The 21362-nt window shown below is 36.3% G+C and overlaps 2 protein-coding genes across 4 annotated transcripts; both read left to right on the forward strand.

The window, feature by feature from the left end:
• The first annotated feature begins 6547 nt into the window (after positions 1 to 6547).
• On the forward strand, positions 6548 to 13373 carry LOC140007601 (protein PAT1 homolog 1-like). Of its 2 annotated transcripts, XR_011814887.1 has the most exons (6): positions 6548 to 7116; positions 7423 to 7598; positions 8835 to 8891; positions 9583 to 9658; positions 10539 to 13074; positions 13170 to 13373. XR_011814887.1 is itself a non-coding variant. In XM_072050387.1 (5 exons), the coding sequence occupies exons 1-5, from the start codon at positions 7029 to 7031 to the stop codon at positions 12656 to 12658; spliced, it is 2517 nt and encodes an 838-aa protein (XP_071906488.1). In that variant the 5' UTR covers positions 6548 to 7028; the 3' UTR covers positions 12659 to 13373. The 2 variants fall into 2 exon arrangements, 1 of the variants encoding a protein (XP_071906488.1); XM_072050387.1 differs by having other exon boundaries at positions 10539 to 13373.
• Positions 13374 to 15767: 2394 nt separating this feature from the next.
• LOC140007602 (UDP-arabinose 4-epimerase 1-like) lies at positions 15768 to 21060 on the forward strand. Of its 2 annotated transcripts, none has more exons than XM_072050389.1 (10): positions 15768 to 16392; positions 17321 to 17448; positions 18023 to 18136; positions 18229 to 18336; positions 18452 to 18543; positions 18827 to 18968; positions 19226 to 19320; positions 19631 to 19760; positions 20289 to 20433; positions 20524 to 21060. In XM_072050389.1, the coding sequence occupies exons 2-10, from the start codon at positions 17323 to 17325 to the stop codon at positions 20742 to 20744; spliced, it is 1173 nt and encodes a 390-aa protein (XP_071906490.1). In that variant the 5' UTR covers positions 15768 to 16392; positions 17321 to 17322; the 3' UTR covers positions 20745 to 21060. The 2 variants fall into 2 exon arrangements, with proteins under 2 accessions (XP_071906490.1, XP_071906489.1); XM_072050388.1 differs by having other exon boundaries at positions 15930 to 16392; positions 17312 to 17448.
• Positions 21061 to 21362: the final 302 nt, after the last annotated feature.

Below are 21362 nucleotides of genomic sequence, written 5' to 3' on the forward strand. Positions count from 1 at the left end.
AAACAATAATATCAACATTAAATTGCGCTAACAGAGTATCTAATTTTGGAATGAAAACATTTAGCTAACAATAGAAATTACGATTTTACAAAGCAAATCATACCATTAAAAAAAAGGAATGAAACCTCACCTCAAGTTGAACCACCAAGAATAGCTTCACCAGAGAACCATATTGAAATCCAGAATACCATGACAATACAAATAAGTATTTACCGGAAGACGAAAGGAATATAACGGAAGAATGTGAAGTTGCAGATATTTGAAGAATTGAAGTTGAAACTAATGCTCAATCATAAATTCCTTAATAAACCCCATTGCCCTTGCTTTAATTGAGATGAAAATGACGTTTGAAGTTCTTCAAATTATAATAGCAAAGTAACATTAATAATTGATACAAACCACAATGAATGTCTCTGCAAGGACATATAAGTAATTACACCAATAAACAAGCTATTATGGGTTGTACCCATTGTAGAAAAGATGACCAAATAATCTCACATTCCCAAACTACCCAAACCTTTGAACAAATCATTACTGCATCTTTTAGAATACAAGGACATTTCAGTAAACACAATAATACACATGTTATCTAAACTAGTACCCAATACTATAACTACATTCAAAACAACCTCACAATCCAAAATACCCCTACTCTTGCGGTTGAAATTCAAAATCATTCTTTGACTCAAACTCATTCTTATATAGTATAAGGATATCATTATACAAATCATGAATTCCATAAACAATTCCTCCAAAATTAACTTCTTCTAACATGGTATTGGAGCATGACTTCATTCTCAACATTTTTCCTTTCTTCAAAATCTTTTTCCAAGACTTTTCCCTAGTGACCATTTCCAGTCAGTCCATTTCCAATACTCCCCATCTTCTACTGATCATCTCTCTATTTTTTGGGTCGCCAAAAATTGGCCCACGCGCCTTCACAAGCTGATCAATCGGCCACCAGTAATTCTTCTTCACTTCAGGTTTTGAGTCTATGATATACTAGATCTTTTAGGCCCAGATCTACTTCGTTTCGACTTATGTCTGCATCTCTAGTCTAGCTTTGCTTCTAATCTAGTCCGCGACCCACATTGGCTCACATGCTGCTCCGCTCCAAATCCGTATCCCTACCCACTGTTGCTGTTTCAGATCTGATATTTACCTTGACAAACTACTTTCATTTTTACAGTTAATCGCCCTATTATACCGAATACACATACTGATACCATCTTGTCCAATAATATTTCTCTATATGATGTCTATTTTCTCTCGGTAGTCTCTCAACCTTCTGTCTTCTGGTTAATTATGTGACCTTGATCTTCATTTAGGGTGTATTTGATAAAATTAAAGTTTGAAAACTGAAATTTGAAATTTGAAATATGAATTTATTAAATTATTGAATTGTTGAGTATTGAATTTGATACATTCGAATGTATATTATATTAAGTGATAAGTAAATAACTTATCAATTATTTTTGGAAGCAAATTTTGCCTCAAAAATTTGGATGTTCAATTTTTAGTTATCAAACGCTTCTAAACATATTAAAATCTGAATCTATTAAATTTAAGTGCTAAATTGGGTTATCAAATAGGGTCTTATTCTTTTTTCATGCTGGTTGTCTTATTCAAAAACTATTGACGAAGACAATTATTGGGACCAAGTGTAAAATTGGGAGACTATTCGAGTTAAAATCTCTTCGTCTTCCCTTTTCTCATACACTTGCTACTCTTACTATATCAATATAGTATTCTAGATTAGGTCATCCCTCTCATGTTAGATTAAAATCTTTAATTTTTGATGGTAAATTAGGAATTATTAAATTTGACAACTTGCTTTATCTTTTAATAAGAGTGACTCTCATGTTTTAGCACCTTTTGATTTAGTCCATTCTGATGTTGGGGTTTAGCTCCTTCCAATTCTTATTATGGGATGTTCTCATTTTTGTTTTTTTTTTATTGATAATTTTTCTCGATATATGTGAATTTATCTCTTAAAATCCTGTTATGAACTTCTTTCTATTTTTCATAAATTTAATGCAATGGTACAACTCAATTCTCCTAAATTATTAAACTTTTTAGATCTGATAATGCAAATGAATACACCTCTGATGATTATGAGTCTACATTAATCTCTCTAGACATCTTACCTCATTTATTTTGTTCGGGGAGGATTTCTCAACAAAATGGTAAAGTTGAACTCAAGCATTGTCACATTTTAAATACTATTCAGTCTCTACTAATTTATGCATCTTTATTGGAACCATGTTCAAGAAAGGCTGCTCTTACTACTGTATATACTATTAACCGAGTTCTATCTCCTATCCTTCAAAATAAATCTCCATATGAGATATTATTTTGAACTATATCTGACTAGACATATCTTAGGATTTTTTAATGTGCATGTTTGTGATTATTCATTCTCATGAACGATTCAAATTATAGCATCATACTCATCTTTATTTTTTCTTGGGCATGGAATTGCTCATAAAGACTATAGATATTATGATTCCACTTCTAGTAGGTTGCATATTTCTCGCAATGTCAATTTATAGGAGCATAAATACTTTTCTGCTGTCCCTCAAACTATTTCACATTCTTCTTCCATACCATATCATTTTACTAATTTTCTATTAATCTATTTGTTGTGTCCCTCAATTGAGTGTCTAGGTTCAGAACAGCCCTTTATGCCTCCTGGTGAGTTGTCTTCTTTCGTGAATCCATCAAATCTTGCTCTTCCTCAATATCCCTCTCGAGTAAGAACTCAACTATCCTATTTTTGTGATTATCAATACTTTTCTGCTTTGGCGATTTTACATAAACCTATTTCATTTTGCAAAACTTCGTTTAACCCATTATGGTAGAAAGTTATGTAAGAAGAGTTAGATACTTTGGTAAAAACTCATACTTGGGATTTAGTCGATTTGCCTCATCGCAAAATTGCTATTAGCTATAAATGGGTTTACAAAATTAAAACTCATTCTAAGGGATCCGTTGAGCATTATAAAGCTCAACTTATTGCCAAAGGTTATAGTCAGGAATACGGTATTGATTACGAAGACTTTTCCTCCAGTTGCTTGTCTCATAACTGTTCAAACTCTTATTGTTATCCTTGCTATTCATTGTTGGCCTCTTTTTCAAATGGAGGTGAAAAATGCATTTGTTAATGGTGATTTTCTTGATGAAATTTATATGACGCTATCTCTTGATTTTTCTAATCCTTCGCACAAGGTTTGTCATCTTCATCATGCCTTATATGGTTTTAAACAAGCTTTTCGGTTTTGGTTTGCCAAGTTTAGCCATTTCTTACGATTCTACCCTTTTTCTTCGCCGCACAACAACTGGTACCATATTGTTACTTCTCTATATTGATGATATGGTTTCACCTATGATTATTTAGAAGGTATTCAATAGCTCAATCAATCCCTTAGTCAACAATTTGAAATGAAAAAGTTTGAATTTCTTATTTATGTCTTGGGTCTTGAGGTATCTTCAAATACCAATAGATACTACATATTTCAAGCAAAATATGCTTCTGATCTCTTGACTTTCACTAGCTTAACAAAAAGTAAGATTACTTCTACTCCAATTGAGGCAAATATTCACCTTACTTGTATGAATGATATGTTATTGGATGATCCTATGCGATACTGTCAGTCAATTGGTAGTCTTATCTATCTAACTGTTATGCAGTCTAATGTTGCATTTGTTGTTCATAATGTAAGTTAATTCAAGAGTGCTCCTCGTTCTATCTACTATGCTACAGTTCTTATAATTTTTTGCTATGTCACAAGCACCCTTTTTCATGGACTCTACTTTTCAGCGCATTCTTCTCTTGAATTTCATGTTTACTTTGATGCTAATTAGATTGGTGATCCAACTGATCATCATTCCACTATAGGTTTTTGCATTTTCCTAGATAATTCTTTCGTTTCTCAGCGTAGCAAGAAATAGAAGCTAATTGCCCAATCTAACTCTAAAACTAAATATTGAGTTTTACCTAATACTTCTCAAGAGTTAGTTTGGTTTTATTGGTTATTCAAAGACGTGGTTATTACTCATTTCCTCCTATTAGTATTCATTATGATAACCAATGTGCTATCCAAATTGCATATATTGATATTTTCCACGAGGCGCATCAAACATATTAAGGGCCCGTTTAGAATTGCGGTAGTTTATTAAAAAGTATTTCCTCAATAAAGCTTTTAATAAAAGTACTTATTAAGTGTTTAAGTGCTTTTAAACATATTGTTTGGAGATATGATTCAATCAGTACTTATTGTATTGGATAATGTGTGATTTGAAAATTTTTTAAATGTATGTATCTCTTTATTTAGTTTTTAATACAGGATAAAATGATTAAATTTAATATTTTATTTTTTAAATCACAAAAGCTACATTAAAAGGACCAAATTTGAGTTTTTGCTAAAAGTGCTTTTAAGGCCAAAAGGTTCACTCCTAATTTTATAGGATGATGTTCACCAAACATCTTAAAAGTATTTTTAACACCTAAAAGTATTTTTTTTATTAAAAGTATCGCAACCTCCGAAGGGGTCTAAGAATGATTGTCATTTTGTGAGGCAATATCTTGTTCATGGTATTTTGAACTTTTGTTTAGTTCATTCATTGGACTAGATTACTAATCTGTATATCAAATCATTATCTCTCAGTTGCTTTCATGATCTGATATGCAAATTTAAGTTGGTTTCCTTGCAATCACCTTGAGTTTGAGGAGCAATGTTAATGTAAAATATTCTATTGTATCAATTAGTATTTATTAGCAAGATTAGTTATGTTAATTAGTCTAGGTTCATTGTGTTTAATTGTATAGGTTCACTTTGTAAAACTTATAAATATAGGCATTATATCATTGTACAAATCATGAATTCCGTAAACAATTCCTCCAAAATTGATATCTTCTAACAATATATTTATGCCTTATTTTTTTTTACTTTCAAGTCCAATGTACTCATATTTTTCCTTCTTAATTTTTGCTTTCTTGTTTCTTTCATTCACAAACAAAATATTCAATTGGGGGAGGGGGCGAAAGATAAAAAAAAAATATTCAATTTTAAATTTAGGTCATATCTTTCAATTTACATATAAAGGTGTACAAAACCAAGATCATAGACGTGTTAAGCTAAAGATGTGATTTTTGCTAAGTTAAATTATTTTATTTATTTAATCTTTTGGTTTTGTTTTAGAAAGACATGAAAGCAAAAAGATAATGACCAAGAAAAATGTCAAAAAGGTCACTATTGCAATTAAACGCTAAACTTTTTTCAAGAATGTGCCTATTTTAAGGGTGTATATATGAAACATCTCCACTTTGTTTTTATTTGATTAGCACACAATCGAATACACGTGTTAGAACAAAATTATTCCCATCATTTTCAATCCTTTATTTTTCACTTTCTATTTTTCTCATTTCCTTTTTGCCTATCAGACTAACCCAAATGGTAAAAAGCATAAGTTTAATACCACCGTTCCAACAATGAAAATACTTTTAGATTTAGCTTTGTTTGTGTCGAGCTTGTATAAAGAGACAAGCAAAGTTAGCCAAGGATTAATGAAATCAAGCATGTTGGCTATAATTTGATCAAACTATAAAGTAGATTTTGTAATTTGGTAAAATAGCTGAGGAGTTAAAAGTAATTAACTATAATCCAATACATTCTATTAGACTATTAGTAGCCTAGTCTCTATTCTTTCCTTCTCTCTCTTCCCTTGACCTGACTTTCATGTGCACTCGTTAGAGGAAAAATAAACCAAATTAAAGTCATAGTAGTAGTAATTAAACACCTTTTAACTTATTTTATTTTTTTTGGTTGCCACTTGCCAGCTACGATATCCAGGGCTTTGCCCTGATTAATCCGTTAGTCGACTCGGGTCGAACGCCTGATTGTGATGGGTGAGTCTCTCAACAACGATGGCTGCGTACACCAGGTATCGACACCGAGACCTGCTTAAGCGAAACCAAGCTGCTTACCACTTGGCCCAACCTCGGTTGGTAACACCTTTTAACTTATAAGTCTCCTGCCCTTTTTCTTCATGTCTTTGGCAAGCAAATTTTTGGCTAAATTTGTCTATTACAAGTTTTTTTTAACAACTTTAGGTACAATATTCTTAAAAAATTTTTTAAAAATTTTAAACTATACACTTCAAAATATCAAAAAATTTACACACTTCAAAAATTTTTTCTACAACTTTTACAGTAATAATCTACAGTAAAACTTTAAATAAACACCCAAAAAATTCACTTGTCAAACGGGCCTTTATTGGTACAATTCTGACAAATATAAATTGTGAGATCAATTTTAGAGATGTAGGTGGGTAAATTTTTTATAGCGACAGTGCGAATCTAAATATTCGCATTATGTATGAAAGTTAAATTTTAACTTCAAATTAAGATAACGTGACATTATTTGTAAATAACTAATTAACTATTGCGTTTGAGCTTTTACATTTAGTACACTAGTTTATTACGAGCACTACAATATGAAAAGAAGATCCCCATAGCAGCATCATCATCAACAAACCGAATATCAAATCAAATCCGTCCGTCCGTCCATCCATCCATAAATACAGCAAATACGCAACCCAGCGCCTGTAGACTACTATTCTACCCACACTCACGCAATCTTCTCTTCCACATTTCTCCTTTTTTCTTACCAAACATACTTTATAGTGCTATGGCTGTGCTCTCTTCCTCAATTTGACTCTCCCCAAAACCCTAATCGAAAAAATTTCCTTTCTTCTCTCTCTGTTGTTGTGTTCTATATAAGCATACATATAGATTTATTGCATAATTTTCCTCAAGGAGCGGTGTTGTATATTGCTTGCTTCTTTCTCTCTCTCTCTCTCTCTCGCTCGCCAATTCTCACTATTATACATACACAAAGCTCTCTATACATATATAGAGATACATATACATATATGTATAGATAGATAGATAGACGAATGTGGAAGGAAAAGTGGGGCGGTGGGAGGGGTTGGCTGATCTAGGGTTTTAATTTCGTCTGCCTGATATTATGGAGAGATCCGATTCCAAGGACTTTCCCGACGCCTCCTCCTCATCCTCATCCTCAGCTGCTCCTGCTTCTGCTTCTTCCTTTTCTGGTTAGCTCGGCCTCCGCCTCCGCCCTCTTTTTTGTTCTTCTACTAATTAATTCGCTGCTGGTTTTCGAAATAATTACTCCACTTTGGTCAGAAAAATGATTTCTTTTTTTCTTGTTTTGTGATTCTTTACTGCTTCTCGCTTCGACGTCTTCCCTTTTTCCTTCTATTGATCTAGTTGAATTTTTTTTTGCTCTGCTTTTGCTGCAAAATTGGGTGATGCATGCTTTAAATTCGTCGTGATTGTAAATTTTCTTAAATTTTGTTTTGTTTAGCTGACAACAAGAATGGTTGTGATGGAAATTGCAGAAAATGCCCTTTTTGATGCATCGCAATACGCCTTTTTCGGCAAAGACATAGTGGAGGAAGTCGACTTGGGGGGTTTAGAGGAGGAATATGATGATAGCGCTAGTATTCCTGTACTTGGGGGATTTGGCGCCCGTGACGACGATTTGCAGGAGTACCATTTGTTTGACAAAGATGAGGTATATATAGACGGCCAATGACTTCGTTTCTATGTGTGCTTCTTAGATGTCTTGCCATCATGAAATTTTGTCTGGCCTCTGTGTGTGTGTGCCTGAGATTGAAGTTTGGTTGCTTAGATAATCTGAAAGCCTGTGTGTGTTGAGATTGAAGTTTGTTGCTTAGCTAATCTGAAAGTTTGCTTCTTGGTTGTTTTACATCAAATTTGGGACGTTTACTGTATTTAGAATGGATGGTCCTCTATTTGACTTGGCACAACTTGTTCGGACATTGTTGAAAAGAACTGGTGAGAAGGGAAATATTTCTATCTGCTGCCTTTTGAATTCCGAGGTATCAGGGCTTTGAAAATGTCTAATTACAACCTATTTCTCCATTGTTTCGAATCAATTGGGCAACCCAGGTTTCTGTTTTGAGTTTGAGCCTTTACACAAACAGAAGTTGGTTATACTAGGGTCTAGTGTGGAGGAAGATGCACTAGGCTTTTGAGTCGAAAGAGGTTGATAATGAACAACCATGCTTAAAACAAATGATACTTGTGGAAAACAGTTATCACTAGAAAATATGGTGGTGTTGTGGGTTTTGTATAATAGATGAATACAAAAAGGAAAAAAAAAGGATTTTTGTGTATTTATATGGTTTGTGGCTCCTATCTGCCGTTTCATATTCAAATTTAATTAGTTATAACAAAAAGTGTTGTTGCCGTGGCATTGACTTTTATGTGATACAATGGGAGTCCATCTATTTAATTAGCTATGGAAAACAAAATTATTGCTGTGCCATTGACTTTTATGTGATTAAATGAGGCTAGGAATTTCAAGTTGGAGAAGTGGACGCAACTGGGTGTTAAATGAAAGATAGAAGTGTTTAGGTTTGATGTCAAATACACTTGATTAATTGAAAAAAAAACATAATATTGGCCTTCTATTTTCTTGGACCTCATGTTGATGAGGTGTCATTTCTAATGCAGATAAATGGTTAATGATGCTGCAGAAGTTGTATGGTAGAAACTCAAGTCTTAGTTTGAATAATAGCATATTAAATTTTTTCAATAATACCTGTAAATATATCTGTTGCTCTGTAAATTTTTAAAAAATTAAATGGATGCGACTTTTTTGAAGTTTTAATGTGAATATTGTTACTTACACATCATGTATGTGTAAAGTTATTACCATTTTGGGGCTCCCCAATAGTGTTTTGTTGGCTCAAATGTGTCTCATCCTATCTGTCTTTTCTTACAGGGATCAGGTTTGGGATCTTTATCTGATATGGATGATCTGGCAACTACATTTTCAAAGGTTGGTGCTAGTCGATGAGGTTGTAGAGTAAATTTTGGTTTCATTCTCTTTGTTATCTATCTTCCTTATTTCTTATTTTTTGGCCCAGGGTTTGTTTCCCCATTCCTTTTCTCTCTTTCCCTACCTCTCTCCCGTTTGCTTCCTATCTTGTGAGAAAGGGCAGTTATCTTTGGGTTGAAATGTAGAAGCCCCCTTTCTCTCCCCGTGTGTGTGTGGGTGGGTTATGTGTGTACGTATATATGTTTGTATATATGGATTTTATTAATTTGACAAATGTTAAGACCTGCACAAAGGAATTAGTATTTTTTGATGAAAAATTCTGGAACATGCTTGATTTATGTTGTTTAGATACCCTTCAGTCTTATGTACTCAATTTCAGCCAGTACTGAGGAGTTTTTGTCCCCAAAAACTAGAGATTCCTACAGATATGGTGATATGACAGGATAAAGGTGAAAAATATACATTGATTGATACGATAAGTACGAGAGAAAGGACTTTCCTGATAGAAGCTTTCTGGTCATGTATTGTCTGTATCATAAATATTACTCTATTTCTCTCATTAGACTCAGTTTATCTCAGTTGGAGAAGCTGGCTTTCCCTCTGGAGAGTTCGACACATTTAGTTGATTCTTAACTTGAACAGTTTGGAAGCTACTTTTCCGGTAATACTATATTATTTGTGCTCTTTGCAGTTGAACAGAGTTGTCACTGGGCCACGACATCCAGGGGTTATTGGAGATCGAGGATCTGGATCATTTTCAAGGGAAAGTGAGTGCCTGTCTTGCATAAGATACTGCTCTTCCATTTCTCCTTCGAAGTTAGAATAAATAACTTAGCCCTACAATCATATCTTGCCATCTTCCAGTTTATATGCACTGGACTAATATGTTATCTGAGCAATGTGCCTGATGCATGCAATGATTTTCAATTGATCTTGTTTGCACATTAGGAATTCTGTCTAAATTTGGGGAACTAGTGTTGCATGCTATTCAGTGCAATTTCAATTGATTAAAATTGTAGCTGTCTGCTGAAATATGTGAGAAAATCCTCAACATGAGTGCCCTAGTAATTTTAGAATCTTCTTGGTATCTCTTTGATATTCTAGGTGAAGGTTTCCTCTTACTCAAATATAGTTAAATTAGTCTGAAGGGGGTTTTATTACACCATTCAAATATTCAAATGTCTTTGTATTTTAAATTACTTGCACCTACGCTTTTACTTGTGTAGATATGGACTAAAGCTAGATGGACTGTTGAGCATGAGTATGTCATTGATAAGGAATGGGTACCTCTGATTCTTATCCTTAGTTGAACTAATAATTGTGTTCAAATTAAACTGCTTATAACTATTGGATTGGGATTCTAGTGGCAAGATTATTGAGCTTACAAGCGTAGTTCATCTCTGAGAGGAGAGTGGAACTGCAGGCAACCTTATTGAATTACAAAATAGGTAAAACTGCAGGGGTTAGTAGAAGTTTTCTTGGTCATGAATGGAAGAAAAGCTGATGCTCTCTCTCTCTCTTAGGAGCTTTAGTAACTTGCTTGACTTTATGACTTGCTATTGTCTACTGCTTGTGCAGTTGCTGCTGATTTTAATTGTATATGAACCCCTTTTCTGCTGGTTCTCTGGTTAACATGAACCTGTGCAGGTTCATCTGCTGCAGAATGGGTGCAGGAGTCAGATTTTCCAGAGTGGCGAGAGCATATGTCTGACTCAGAGTTTTACCCAGAAGGTAAGAGATGGTCGTCACAGCCTCAGCTTTCCTCTGGAAAGCCATTGTATAGAACATCTTCCTATCCACTGCAGCAGCAACAGCTGCAAAGAACATCATCGTACCCTCAGCAGCAACCACAGCTGCAACACTTTGCCAGTGAACCTATTATTGTGCCCAAGTCTTCTTTCACTTCCTTCCCACCACCTGGTGGCAGATCTGAACAAGCTTCTCCAAGCGGCTATTCACCTCACATGAACATTTCATCTCTTGCTAGTGGGTCTCACTCACCCTTCTCAGCACCAAATGTCTCTCATTTATCCAACTCCAATATGCATCTGGCTGGATTGCCTCATGGGTTTCCTTATGGTAGAAATATGGCTCAATTAACTCCCCTGAACACTCGGTCACAGAACCAGTGGACTGGCCCTGGTAACCTTTTTGATGGGGGTCATTCTAACATGTTAAACAGTTTTTTGTATCAACAATTGCCTTTCCAGAACGGATTATTGCCACCACATTTAATGTCAACCCAGCAGCAGTTGCAGCAAGCAAGACTTCACCTTTCAGTTCAACCATCCGTAGCCCATTTCTCAGCACTTCGATCTCAGCTTTATAACAGCTTTCCTTCACCAGCACACCTGAGTAAATACGGTTTAGCTAATATGAGGGATTCAAGACCCAAATCAACAAAGAAGGGTAAGCACAATGTGCGCTTTTCTCAACAAGGCTCAGATGCTGGTAGCCAGAGGAGTGATAGTAACTGGCCTCAGTTCAGATCCAAGTATATGACAGCAGATGAAATAGAGAGTATTCTTAAAATGCAACATTCTGCAGCCCATTCCAATGACCCATATGTGGATGATTATTACCACCAAGCTCGTCTTGCAAAGAAAGCAGCCGAATTGGGGTCAGAGCACCGTTTCTGCCCGGCGCAGACAAGAGAGTCATCCTCTAGATCCCGTAATAGTACAGAATCACAGCCTCATCTCCATGTTGATGCTCTTGGAAGGGTTTCCTTCTCGTCTGTTCGTAGGCCCCAACCACTCCTTGAAGTTGACCCACCTGCCTCAGCTTGTGGTGATGGCACTGGAGAACAGAAAACGTCAGATAAGCCTTTAGAGCAAGAACCGATGCTTGCAGCCAGAATTACAATAGAAGATGGCCTTTATCTTCTGCTTGATGTTGATGACATTGACAGGCTTTTACAATTCAGTCAGCCTCAAGATGGTGGTGCTCAGCTCAGGCGGAGGCGGCAGGTCCTCCTAGAAGGCTTGGCAGCTTCACTACAGCTTGTTGATCCACTTGGAAAAAGCGGCAGCTCAGCTGGGCTGGCTCCCAAGGATGACATTGTGTTCCTGCGATTGGTCTCTCTTCCCAAAGGCCGAAAACTAATTTCCAGGTTCATTCAACTTCTTTTTCCTGGTGTTGAGCTGGCCCGAATAGTTTGTATGGCTATCTTCCGTCATCTAAGATTTTTGTTCGGTGGCCTACCTTCTGATTCAGAAGCAGCCGACACCATCATTAATCTTGCACAAACAGTTTCAGCATGTGTTAGTGGAATGGATCTTAATTCTCTGAGTGCTTGTCTTGCTGCTGTAGTCTGTTCCTCAGAACAGCCACCTCTCCGACCACTTGGAAGTGCTGCTGGAGATGGGGCCTCGATTATCTTGAAAGCTGTGCTAGAAAGGGCAACTCACTTATTAACTGAATCCAAGGCTGCTGGCAACTACAGCATTCCTAATCCTGCCCTGTGGCAGGCATCCTTTGATGCCTTCTTTGGTCTTCTTACCAAGTATTGCCTCAGTAAATATGATAGTATTGTGCAATCAATATTTAACCAGAACCAGCCAGATGCAGAGATGAATGTTCCGGAGGCTGCAAGAGCTGTTAGCAGGGAAATGCCTGTGGAGCTCTTACGTGCTAGTCTTCCACACACTGATGAGCGCCAGAGGAAGCTGCTGCTGAACTTTGCTCAGAGATCCATGCCGCTGACTGGTTTTAATGCTCATGGTGGGAGCAGCGGACAAATAAATCCGGAATCTGTGAAAGGTTAGCTGTGGTGGCAAGGTGCAACATCAATGTGGAGGCTGTAAATCCTTTGTGGAAGTCATTCTCCGGTTGCTTCCGCTGTTGGGTGCTTTGCTCTTTTAATGAAATGATTGCAAAGCCGAGAGAGAAATGAGAGGGGTACCATAATGCTTTGGTGTCATTTTTGTGGCCAAGGTTACAACATGATATCCCTCCTTGTCTGCCTTCTCTTTTCCTCTCTCCCCCTTATCTCTCCCTCTCCCTCTCCTCTCACTTCCCCTCTTCTCTCAGTTTATTTCCTGCATACTCTGATGAACATATTGTCGTGATTAACTGTGTAATATGTTGCAAGATCTTGAAAGGGTTTAGAAACGAAATCTTTTTTATCCAGGGAGCCTTATTTTTATGCTCTCATGACCCTCACGAACCCTGCATAGATAAGGTTAGAATGTACAGGCTACTCATCAAACTTGAAAGTAATCCTAGCGTTTTCTCGTTTGTTGGCTGATTCTTCCTCTTTTCGCGAGGGGCTTGAAGGGGTCTCAAGGAATGAAGAAAGAAGAATCTTATTCATCTGCTGTGCCTGATTCTATTGCCAAGATGAAGGTCGTTTAGTTCTGCCTAGTTTTCATAGGTATTACTGCGGTGAACTTTTCATTGAAAACATTGTAATAAACAGAAAGGTTTTCGCTTGACCCTTTCTGAATCATGTGTTTCGTGCAATTTCTGGTGCTTTTTTCCTTTGCTTTTCTCTCTTTTTTTTTGTTATTTTCTTTTTTCAAGCCATTGATCCTGACGATTACTATTGTATTTTTGGCTGGAGCATCTGCTTCTAAGAGGCTTCGAAGGGTGAGGAGCTCCAAATTTTGGTGGAAAGCCCTGCCTTCTGACAGTCGGGTTCAGAGCTGAAAGTGGTCCCTAACGTTGTTTCCCTCGTGTTTCAGACAGGGAGAAGGAGAGAGACGGGAGTTGTCCCTTGCTTCTGCGGTGGAAGTTTGTTTCCGTCTGTGACGTGATAAAAATTACTATTATTGCTTGTACATGTCGGTTTGTGCTAGTCTTTTTAAGCTGAGTAGTGCGTACCGCTGAAGAATCGACTCAAACGATGTATATATATATATATGTAAATATCAGCTGATATGGTATGGGAATCTGCAAAACTAGTAATGTAGCCAGTTTCAGCCTTCACAGGGTGACATTTTAAGAGTAGAAACAAAGCATCCTGTTAGAAACCTCAACATCAAGAACGAACTTACACGAAACCAAAGAAAGACTAGGCGATGGTCGAGATGTCCGGAGATTCAGAAAAAATGTTCTTCAATTATTATTAAAGTGACAAAGCTTTCGACAATCCATTTTTAAGGTTACATTTGCAATTTAAGTCACTTGTCACAGAGTCGTCACCACGTTACTTGTGATCGATTTGTGTGGGAACTTTTCACGGAGTTAGGCTGGGGAAGAAGCCTATCTCTCTTTCATTGATTTGATTGGTATCTACATGGGAATTAAGCTGCTGTTAGGTGAGCTACAAATTACTGATTCCCTACCCTTACTGTCAAGTTTTGACTTTAAGATCTTGTGGGAATAATACCATGAAGTTGGGTAATTTGAATAACAAAAAAAAAAAAAGGGACTAGAAGCGTTACATTATACGGAAGAAAGGATTAACGTTGAGATGGATAATATGATTTTTAAAATCAAGCAACTTATGTTTTCTTTGAAAAAAAAATTCAATTGACTTTATAAAGAATGTAAAGAAACATAGAAGTTCTATATTGTTTATTACACTTATGAAAATCATAAGAAAGAATGCTCAAATAAGAATGTTTTGTATTCTCCCTATAGAAGTTCCTATGTTCGTTGCAATTGTTGTGCACAGAAAATTCTTGTGTTATTACATTTCTGTGTGGTCTTTGCCATAATAACAAAATAATACATTCTGCCGGCGAGGGTACACCGGAGACCTCGCTTGAATTTTCAGGAAAAGAAGAAATCTAACTGTATCGCATGTTGCTATAGAGAAGAGTCAAATTTGAAGAATGTTAAAGGCCAACTAAATTATTACTACAAGAAGATAATAAGATCAGTATTATTTTTGGTTGACTATTATAACTTGGGTATTACGATGTCAAAGAATGAAAGGTTGTCATTGTTGAATTTTTATCCATGTTAGCATAGCTGTTTGCATAAAAATATCATAGTTCTTCCATTTCATGGCAACTTCCTCCCTCCCTTTCATAACCATAAGACTAGGACTACGTCTAATCTCTCTCTCTCTCTCTCTCTCTCTATATATATATATATATATATATATATATATATCACAAAATTAGTGATTGATTGGCTGGTGTATATTCGTGGGGTTGGGGGGCTGTTTAATTTTGTGAATAATATTAATTAAAGAATGTTTATTTAAAGTGCAATAACTTGCCTCCTTGTTTTGAGGCTTTGTGTGATCGTTGTTTACACTCATGCAGAACATGGTCCGCTTTTCTTCGGTTACAATTTAGTAAGCAGCAATCTACACATTCTTGTTTTACAACTTTAATGGCATCTTTCATTAATATTTGACTTTGATAGCTCGAATTTAAAGAGTGGCTTCTCTTATCTGTCACATCCTCTCTCTCTCTCTCTACATCTTAAGTTTCTTTATTAGCCCTTTTGACATTAAGTAGTATTTAGTAGTTTGAACTAGTAATTTTTCTCCTCTTTCCATCTTGTGTTCAGGTAACGCAGTCTTGTATATGTGTACTTTCCATCGACATATCTTTGATTTCGCCCCTTTGCAATGTATCATCTTTTTTGTACGTCAGCATCTCCAACGTTAGTTTTTCCTGCAATTCAATGCATGCATCAGTGTTCACTGGATCTGTTTTCATATGCTATAGCACGATCGTATGATGTTTCTTCAGAAGCGTGAATTCTGATCTTTTCCTGATCCTGTTTGTAATATGTTGAGTAAGGTTATTCCTGTTAATCATCTTATATGATCTCTGTTGTACAGATTCATGCGATATGTAAAATTTGGTTTTTTTTTTTTTTATTTACGTATTCGAAACTGTCCCATTAATTTTCTGAATCTTTTATATGTGATTGTATCAAAAGTTTTGCAAAGTTGACGTGAGATATTCGTCTTATGTACTATCAAATATTTGGATTTTGCATCCGTTAACAGTAGCTTCTTGGTTTTTTTGCAGAGGATGGTTTCTATCTTTCCTTTCTTGTTCTATCTATTTGTCCTTCTCTTTTCTCTCTCTCCTCTCTCTGCCCTCCCTCTGAATAGAATTTCTGAATGTTCCAAGTGTGAAGGTCTAATGTTTGTATGAGATGATCATCAATTGTTTGATTGCTTCTGTAAGGTTGTCTTTGGCTCTATATGAGTGATTTATCTATGTAGAGCTCTCGGCTTTCATGTACGATTCCCTTGTGCTGATTACTCATATGTGTTCTGCCTGCATATATATGAATAAATCTACCTGATCATTGAAAGATTGCAGAATTTTTACAACGTTGATTGTGATTATTTTCATTTTTTGCTTTGGATGAATGACTGAATGAAATTCCCAGAATCTAAGTCATTCCAATAAAAAGTTCTTTTACTTTCCCAGCAGAAAGTAGATTGCAACAATTAAACAGGAAGAATTGTCTATCAGACCTGATTTGTCACCCTTGTGATGCTGCTTACAGTGTTGACAAGAAGCTCTTAGAATTACAGGATCATCAAGCCGCAGCAGACATAACAGTTTCAATTCAGTTTGAGGTTGGTGATTTTTGGCATATATGTTTTTCTAAGTTTTCGAGTAGTACGGGTCATTTAGGTCTGCAAAGATTAGAACATGCATTTTGGCCAGCAGAGATGTTGTCACCGTCAAATGGCGGAACAAATGTTTAACTACTCTGACTAGTATAGGACTTGTGATAATGGCATTTTGGTATCAGAATTGTCCCCAGATGTAGCAACTGGATATACAGTCCGGTAATTGGGATGAAGCCTCAGCATATTTTCACCTAACCGTCTAAAAACTTCCAGCACCTCTTATGTATAGTCTGTAATTTTTTACTGCAGTAACTTTGACTTCAGACATTCTTCTTCTATTTGCTGTCTTGCTGCTGCTAGTCTATGGATTGAATTTATCCACTGCAGTTGCTTTAAACATGGATAGATAGACTGGGATTTGCTTCTGCAAGATAGGAGGTTTACCACTACCACCTTGATTGTCCATTGACAACTAACTTATGCTCTCCAGGCTTATGCCTTTCATGTGACATGACACCTTTACAAGACCAAACAGCGTGGCCTAATGTCAAAGGCACTCTTTGACAAGTAGTCTAAATCAGAAAATACATACAAACTTCACAATGTAAAGCGTCAATGATTAAAAACATTTTGATCTGAAAGAGATTTATTAAATCATTTGCTATGGTGATTACAAAATTTTCTTGTAAACAGAATCAAATGTAATGCAGAAGTGCACTGACATTGTTGGGTTCTGAAAGTGGTCATATCACAATTCTTTTGTCACGTATCATCCTGAAGGACTAGAAATAGGCTTGACACCCTATTGGTTCTGAATGTTTATGTCAGCCAATTCGTACCAGTTTTAAAGCTCAGGGACAACTATTGCATGTTTCCTGGTTTTACTCTAACTACCTGTGAACTAACTGAATATGTTTATCAGCACTTGCAGACATGGATTTTGTGGATGCCAGACGGAAGAGCCAATTTCCTAGAAAAATTCTGTTGGCTGCTGGCTTTATTACACTATTTATATTTGTCTTCAAGAATTCATCAAGTTTCAGTGGGGGTTCTGGCAAGGTACTTCTACTTTTTACTGGAGGATGGATGACTAGTTTTGAAGAGTTAGCTGTATGTGGAGTTTCATCAACATCTACATTTTGGACCCTAGAAAGTACCTTGGTGGAGAAACAGATTTCAGTTCTGAAAAACAATTCTGAACTTAGAACCTATCAAAACTTCTATGCATCTCTCTGTTTATGACGTAACAATTGATTTATTGGTGGAGAAACGGATTTCAGTTCTGCAAAACAATTCTGAACTTAGAACTTATCAAAACTTCTATGCATCTCTATGTTTATGACGTAACAATTGATTTAGACTTACAAGAGTTCTTGCAAAAAACAGAAAAAGTGTTTAAAGAGTTCTTTAGTTTTAATGTTCTGCACCATTTTCTTGCCTACATTGGAGTTACCTACAAGACTTCTAGTAAGAAACTGTAACTCTCCCTACAGGGGAGAGCTATTATGTACTAAAAATGGCAATTAGCAACACATGGATCCTCTCAATAATGTACACGATGTCCTTCACCTTTTTCTTTTACGTTCTCTGTCTTGGTTATTGTCTTTCATTTCTAATATCTAAAAATTTTCAGTTCTCTCAACACGAGCCTGGTGTAACTCATGTCTTAGTAACTGGAGGTGCTGGCTACATAGGTTCTCATGCTACCCTTCGACTTCTAAAGGATTCATATCGTGTAACAATTGTGGTATGAGCCATTCTGATGCATGGTTGGAAGTTCCTTTGCTTGTATAATAAGGCTAATCTTTCTGAATGTTTGACTTTACGTTCATTTTGAAGGACAACCTATCTCGTGGAAATCTTGGGGCTGTTAAAGTTCTACAAGAACTGTTTCCAGAGCCTGGAAGGCTCCAGTTTATTTATGCTGATCTAGGAGATGCAGCAGCAGTATCCTACAATCATCCCTGTTGTACTGTTCCCTTTGTTAATTTATTATCTAGTGAAAATTCAATATCTGAAAGGCAAATTGGACGTTTTTAGCTTCCCTTAATTGATATATCAGGTCGATAAAATATTTTCTGGCAATGCTTTTGATGCCGTGATGCATTTTGCAGCTGTTGCATATGTTGGTGAAAGTACAGCTGAACCTCTAAGGTATTTGGTTGGTTGTGCTTTAGCATTAAGCACTTTATATGGAAAGGGTACTTTATCTCCAAAGGAAGCTAGCTTTTTAAATCTGTTGGAATAGCAGATTGTCGCATTCTGTTCAAAAGTTACAGTTTACTACTATTTTTCAAGTCCATGCAAACGGTTGATATATGCAGGCTCTGATAACTTACAAGAGGATAATCAAAACTCTATCCAGCTTTACCTCCTTCTGATTCTGTAACGATGCATGATATTTCATCCACTTCAGTTTTTTTTTTCCACCATGCAGATATTATCACAACATTACATCGAATACCTTACTACTGGTGAAGGCAATGGCTGCCCATGGTGTAAAGACATTAATTTATTCAAGCACTTGTGCAACATATGGAGAACCTGAAAAAATGCCTATTACAGAAGACACCCCTCAAGTGAGTTATTCTAGAACAGTTGAAATGACTTCTTTTCTGCTGTGTATAATTTCTTCTTCAACTCCAAATTGCTATTAAGGAGACATTTAGTACTTTGTTTTCTTTGTTCAGAAACATAAGCTAGGTCTGAAACTAATGATTTAGAAGATATTAAAACCAATCTATTACAATTTATTATTCCAAAAAAGTAAATATTATGTTTAAAGTAACAAAATTGGAAGGAAGAGAACCTTGATCGCTGCTGTCACTAAAACCAGGTCCCTATTAACCCATATGGCAAAGCAAAGAAAATGGCTGAAGATATTATATTGGACTTCTCAAAGACTTCTGATATGGCTGTCATGATCTTAAGGTTTGTGCTTCACTTTCCCTTTTTGCAGTCCTGCCATGCTGAAAATCAAAATAAGAAAACGTTATGCCTTTTAAAGTTTTTCTTTAGACTTTTATGGTTTTCAGGAAAATTTATTTATTTAATGAGATAACTAAGGACTGCTTGCACCTGTTAGCAGATCATCAAGTATTATCAGCTCCCAACAGATATACAAAGGATTTAAGGAGCTTTCCTTCTACTATAAAATTGTGGCTTTGTTTGCATAAATCTTGTGCTTCCTCTAGGGGTTCATGATGAATATATGTTATAGCTAGTGTACTGATATCTTCAGGTACTTTAATGTGATCGGCTCAGACCCTGATGGATGGTTAGGAGAAGCTCCACGACCAGAATTGCGTGAGCAAGGTCGGATATCTGGTGCTTGTTTTGATGCGGCCAGGGGGATTATTCCTGGACTAAAGGTATATAAACTTGTTCTCATAGTCATCCTCAGTTCATTGTTGTCATTCTTGTTTATTCCAGAGTTTCTCTCCATGCTGCCTTCCAAAAGATTCAGCACCTTAAGAATTGCATTTAGGAACCAAAATGACAAGTAACCTTTCATCTAGTTACAAGAATTTAGACTATCACTTATCTGGATGAAACATATCCTGCACTTGCCATTGGTGTTTTACTTCTCTCTTGCCGGTATCTTTATGCCATGTTGTCCTCTTTTGACTCGGAATATGTTGTGAATATGCTGCTGCTTGGAGTTGTATGGTTGCTAGGTTGCATTTTTGCTTCTTGGGTCTACATTCAACCATTGATTCATGAAGAATACAAACATAATTCACAAACTAAAAAATCGTCTTTAATCATTTGAGTGCAGTATCCTCTCTCTCTCTCTCTCCTGCTTCAGAGAGGCATAGACATGTCCTTTTTTTTTTCTGGTGTATTTTGAAAAACAAATATAGATCGTCTGATCTTTTGTACCTTTCTGATGACTGCAGGTTAGAGGAACAGACTATAAAACTTCAGATGGCACCTGTATCAGAGACTATATTGATGTCACTGATTTGATAGATGCGCATGTCAAAGCTCTAGCTCATGCAACTCCTGGTAAAGTTGGCATATATAATGTTGGCACGGGGAAAGGTAACTATTAAGTTACTAATGATGCATTCTTACTAAAATTGTGACATTTGACAACGCCTTACATCTACATATGTTGCTTTACAAATGCAGGCAGTTCAGTGAAAGAATTTGTAGAGGCTTGTAAAAAGGCAACAGGAGTGGATATAAAGGTGGAATACCTTGCTCGCCGGCCTGGCGATTATGCTGAAGTCTTCAGTGATCCTTCCAAAGTCAACCGTGAATTGGGCTGGTCAGCAAAATACAATCTTCAAGACAGCTTGTCAATTGCATGGAAATGGCAAAAGGCACACAGAAACGGTTACTCCAATTGATACAATGAAGCTCTTGGAAGCTTGTCTGAGCGATACTTTTGGGCATCAATCAGGATTTACTCTGAGGCTGTTATGCTTCAGCAACATTCTATAGGTTCTCATTATCATTTGCCCTTCTTGATAGTTTGCTCTACTAGCTATTTGTCATGCCAGCTAGCCTTTAACATTACTGTTTTAGTGCAAAGCAAGTAGAGTTGCTTCATGGTAGTTGACTTGAGTCCTGAAATACAGTTTCAGAAGGTTCAAGATTTTGATAGAAGCTGGATGGACAAAGAAATTATACGAATTAGCAAAATGAGATGTCATATTTGAAATATATACTGCAATACAAAATTTTCTGAAGACTAGCTATGTTAATGCTAGTGAATTCCTGTAGACTATATGCCATGCCACGTTGAAAAGATGAGTGGCACAACAATTAGCAGAAAGAATGGAGGAAGCACCATGGAATGCACCTGAACACAAGTAGATGTACAGAGCCTTATATGAGTTTGAGTTAGTCAGAAATGCCACATTATGTCGATTTTGGATAATGTCAAAACTGTTTCGTCAATGTTGCTGATGAAATTCTGGACAAAGCTAATCAGAGTAACACTAGAAACTTATTTTACAGAATGG

Source organism: Coffea arabica, chromosome 5c (genome assembly GCF_036785885.1).
Source record: "Coffea arabica cultivar ET-39 chromosome 5c, Coffea Arabica ET-39 HiFi, whole genome shotgun sequence".
Lineage (NCBI taxonomy): Eukaryota > Viridiplantae > Streptophyta > Magnoliopsida > Gentianales > Rubiaceae > Coffea > Coffea arabica.

What these genes read in the sequence shown, in the direction of transcription:
- LOC140007601 (XM_072050387.1), top strand. Translation starts at nt 7,029, where the DNA reads ATGGAGAGATCCGATTCCAAGGACTTTCCCGACGCCTCCTCCTCATCC. An exon ending in TTCTGCTTCTTCCTTTTCTG is followed by an intron (nt 7,117 to 7,422) that starts GTTAGCTCGGCC and finishes TGGAAATTGCAG; the next exon opens with AAAATGCCCTTTTTGATGCA. An exon ending in TGGCAACTACATTTTCAAAG is followed by an intron (nt 8,892 to 9,582) that starts GTTGGTGCTAGT and finishes TGCTCTTTGCAG; the next exon opens with TTGAACAGAGTTGTCACTGG.
- LOC140007602 (XM_072050389.1), top strand. Translation starts at nt 17,323, where the DNA reads ATGGATTTTGTGGATGCCAGACGGAAGAGCCAATTTCCTAGAAAAATT. An exon ending in AGTACAGCTGAACCTCTAAG is followed by an intron (nt 18,544 to 18,826) that starts GTATTTGGTTGG and finishes TCCACCATGCAG; the next exon opens with ATATTATCACAACATTACAT. An exon ending in GGATTATTCCTGGACTAAAG is followed by an intron (nt 19,761 to 20,288) that starts GTATATAAACTT and finishes TGATGACTGCAG; the next exon opens with GTTAGAGGAACAGACTATAA.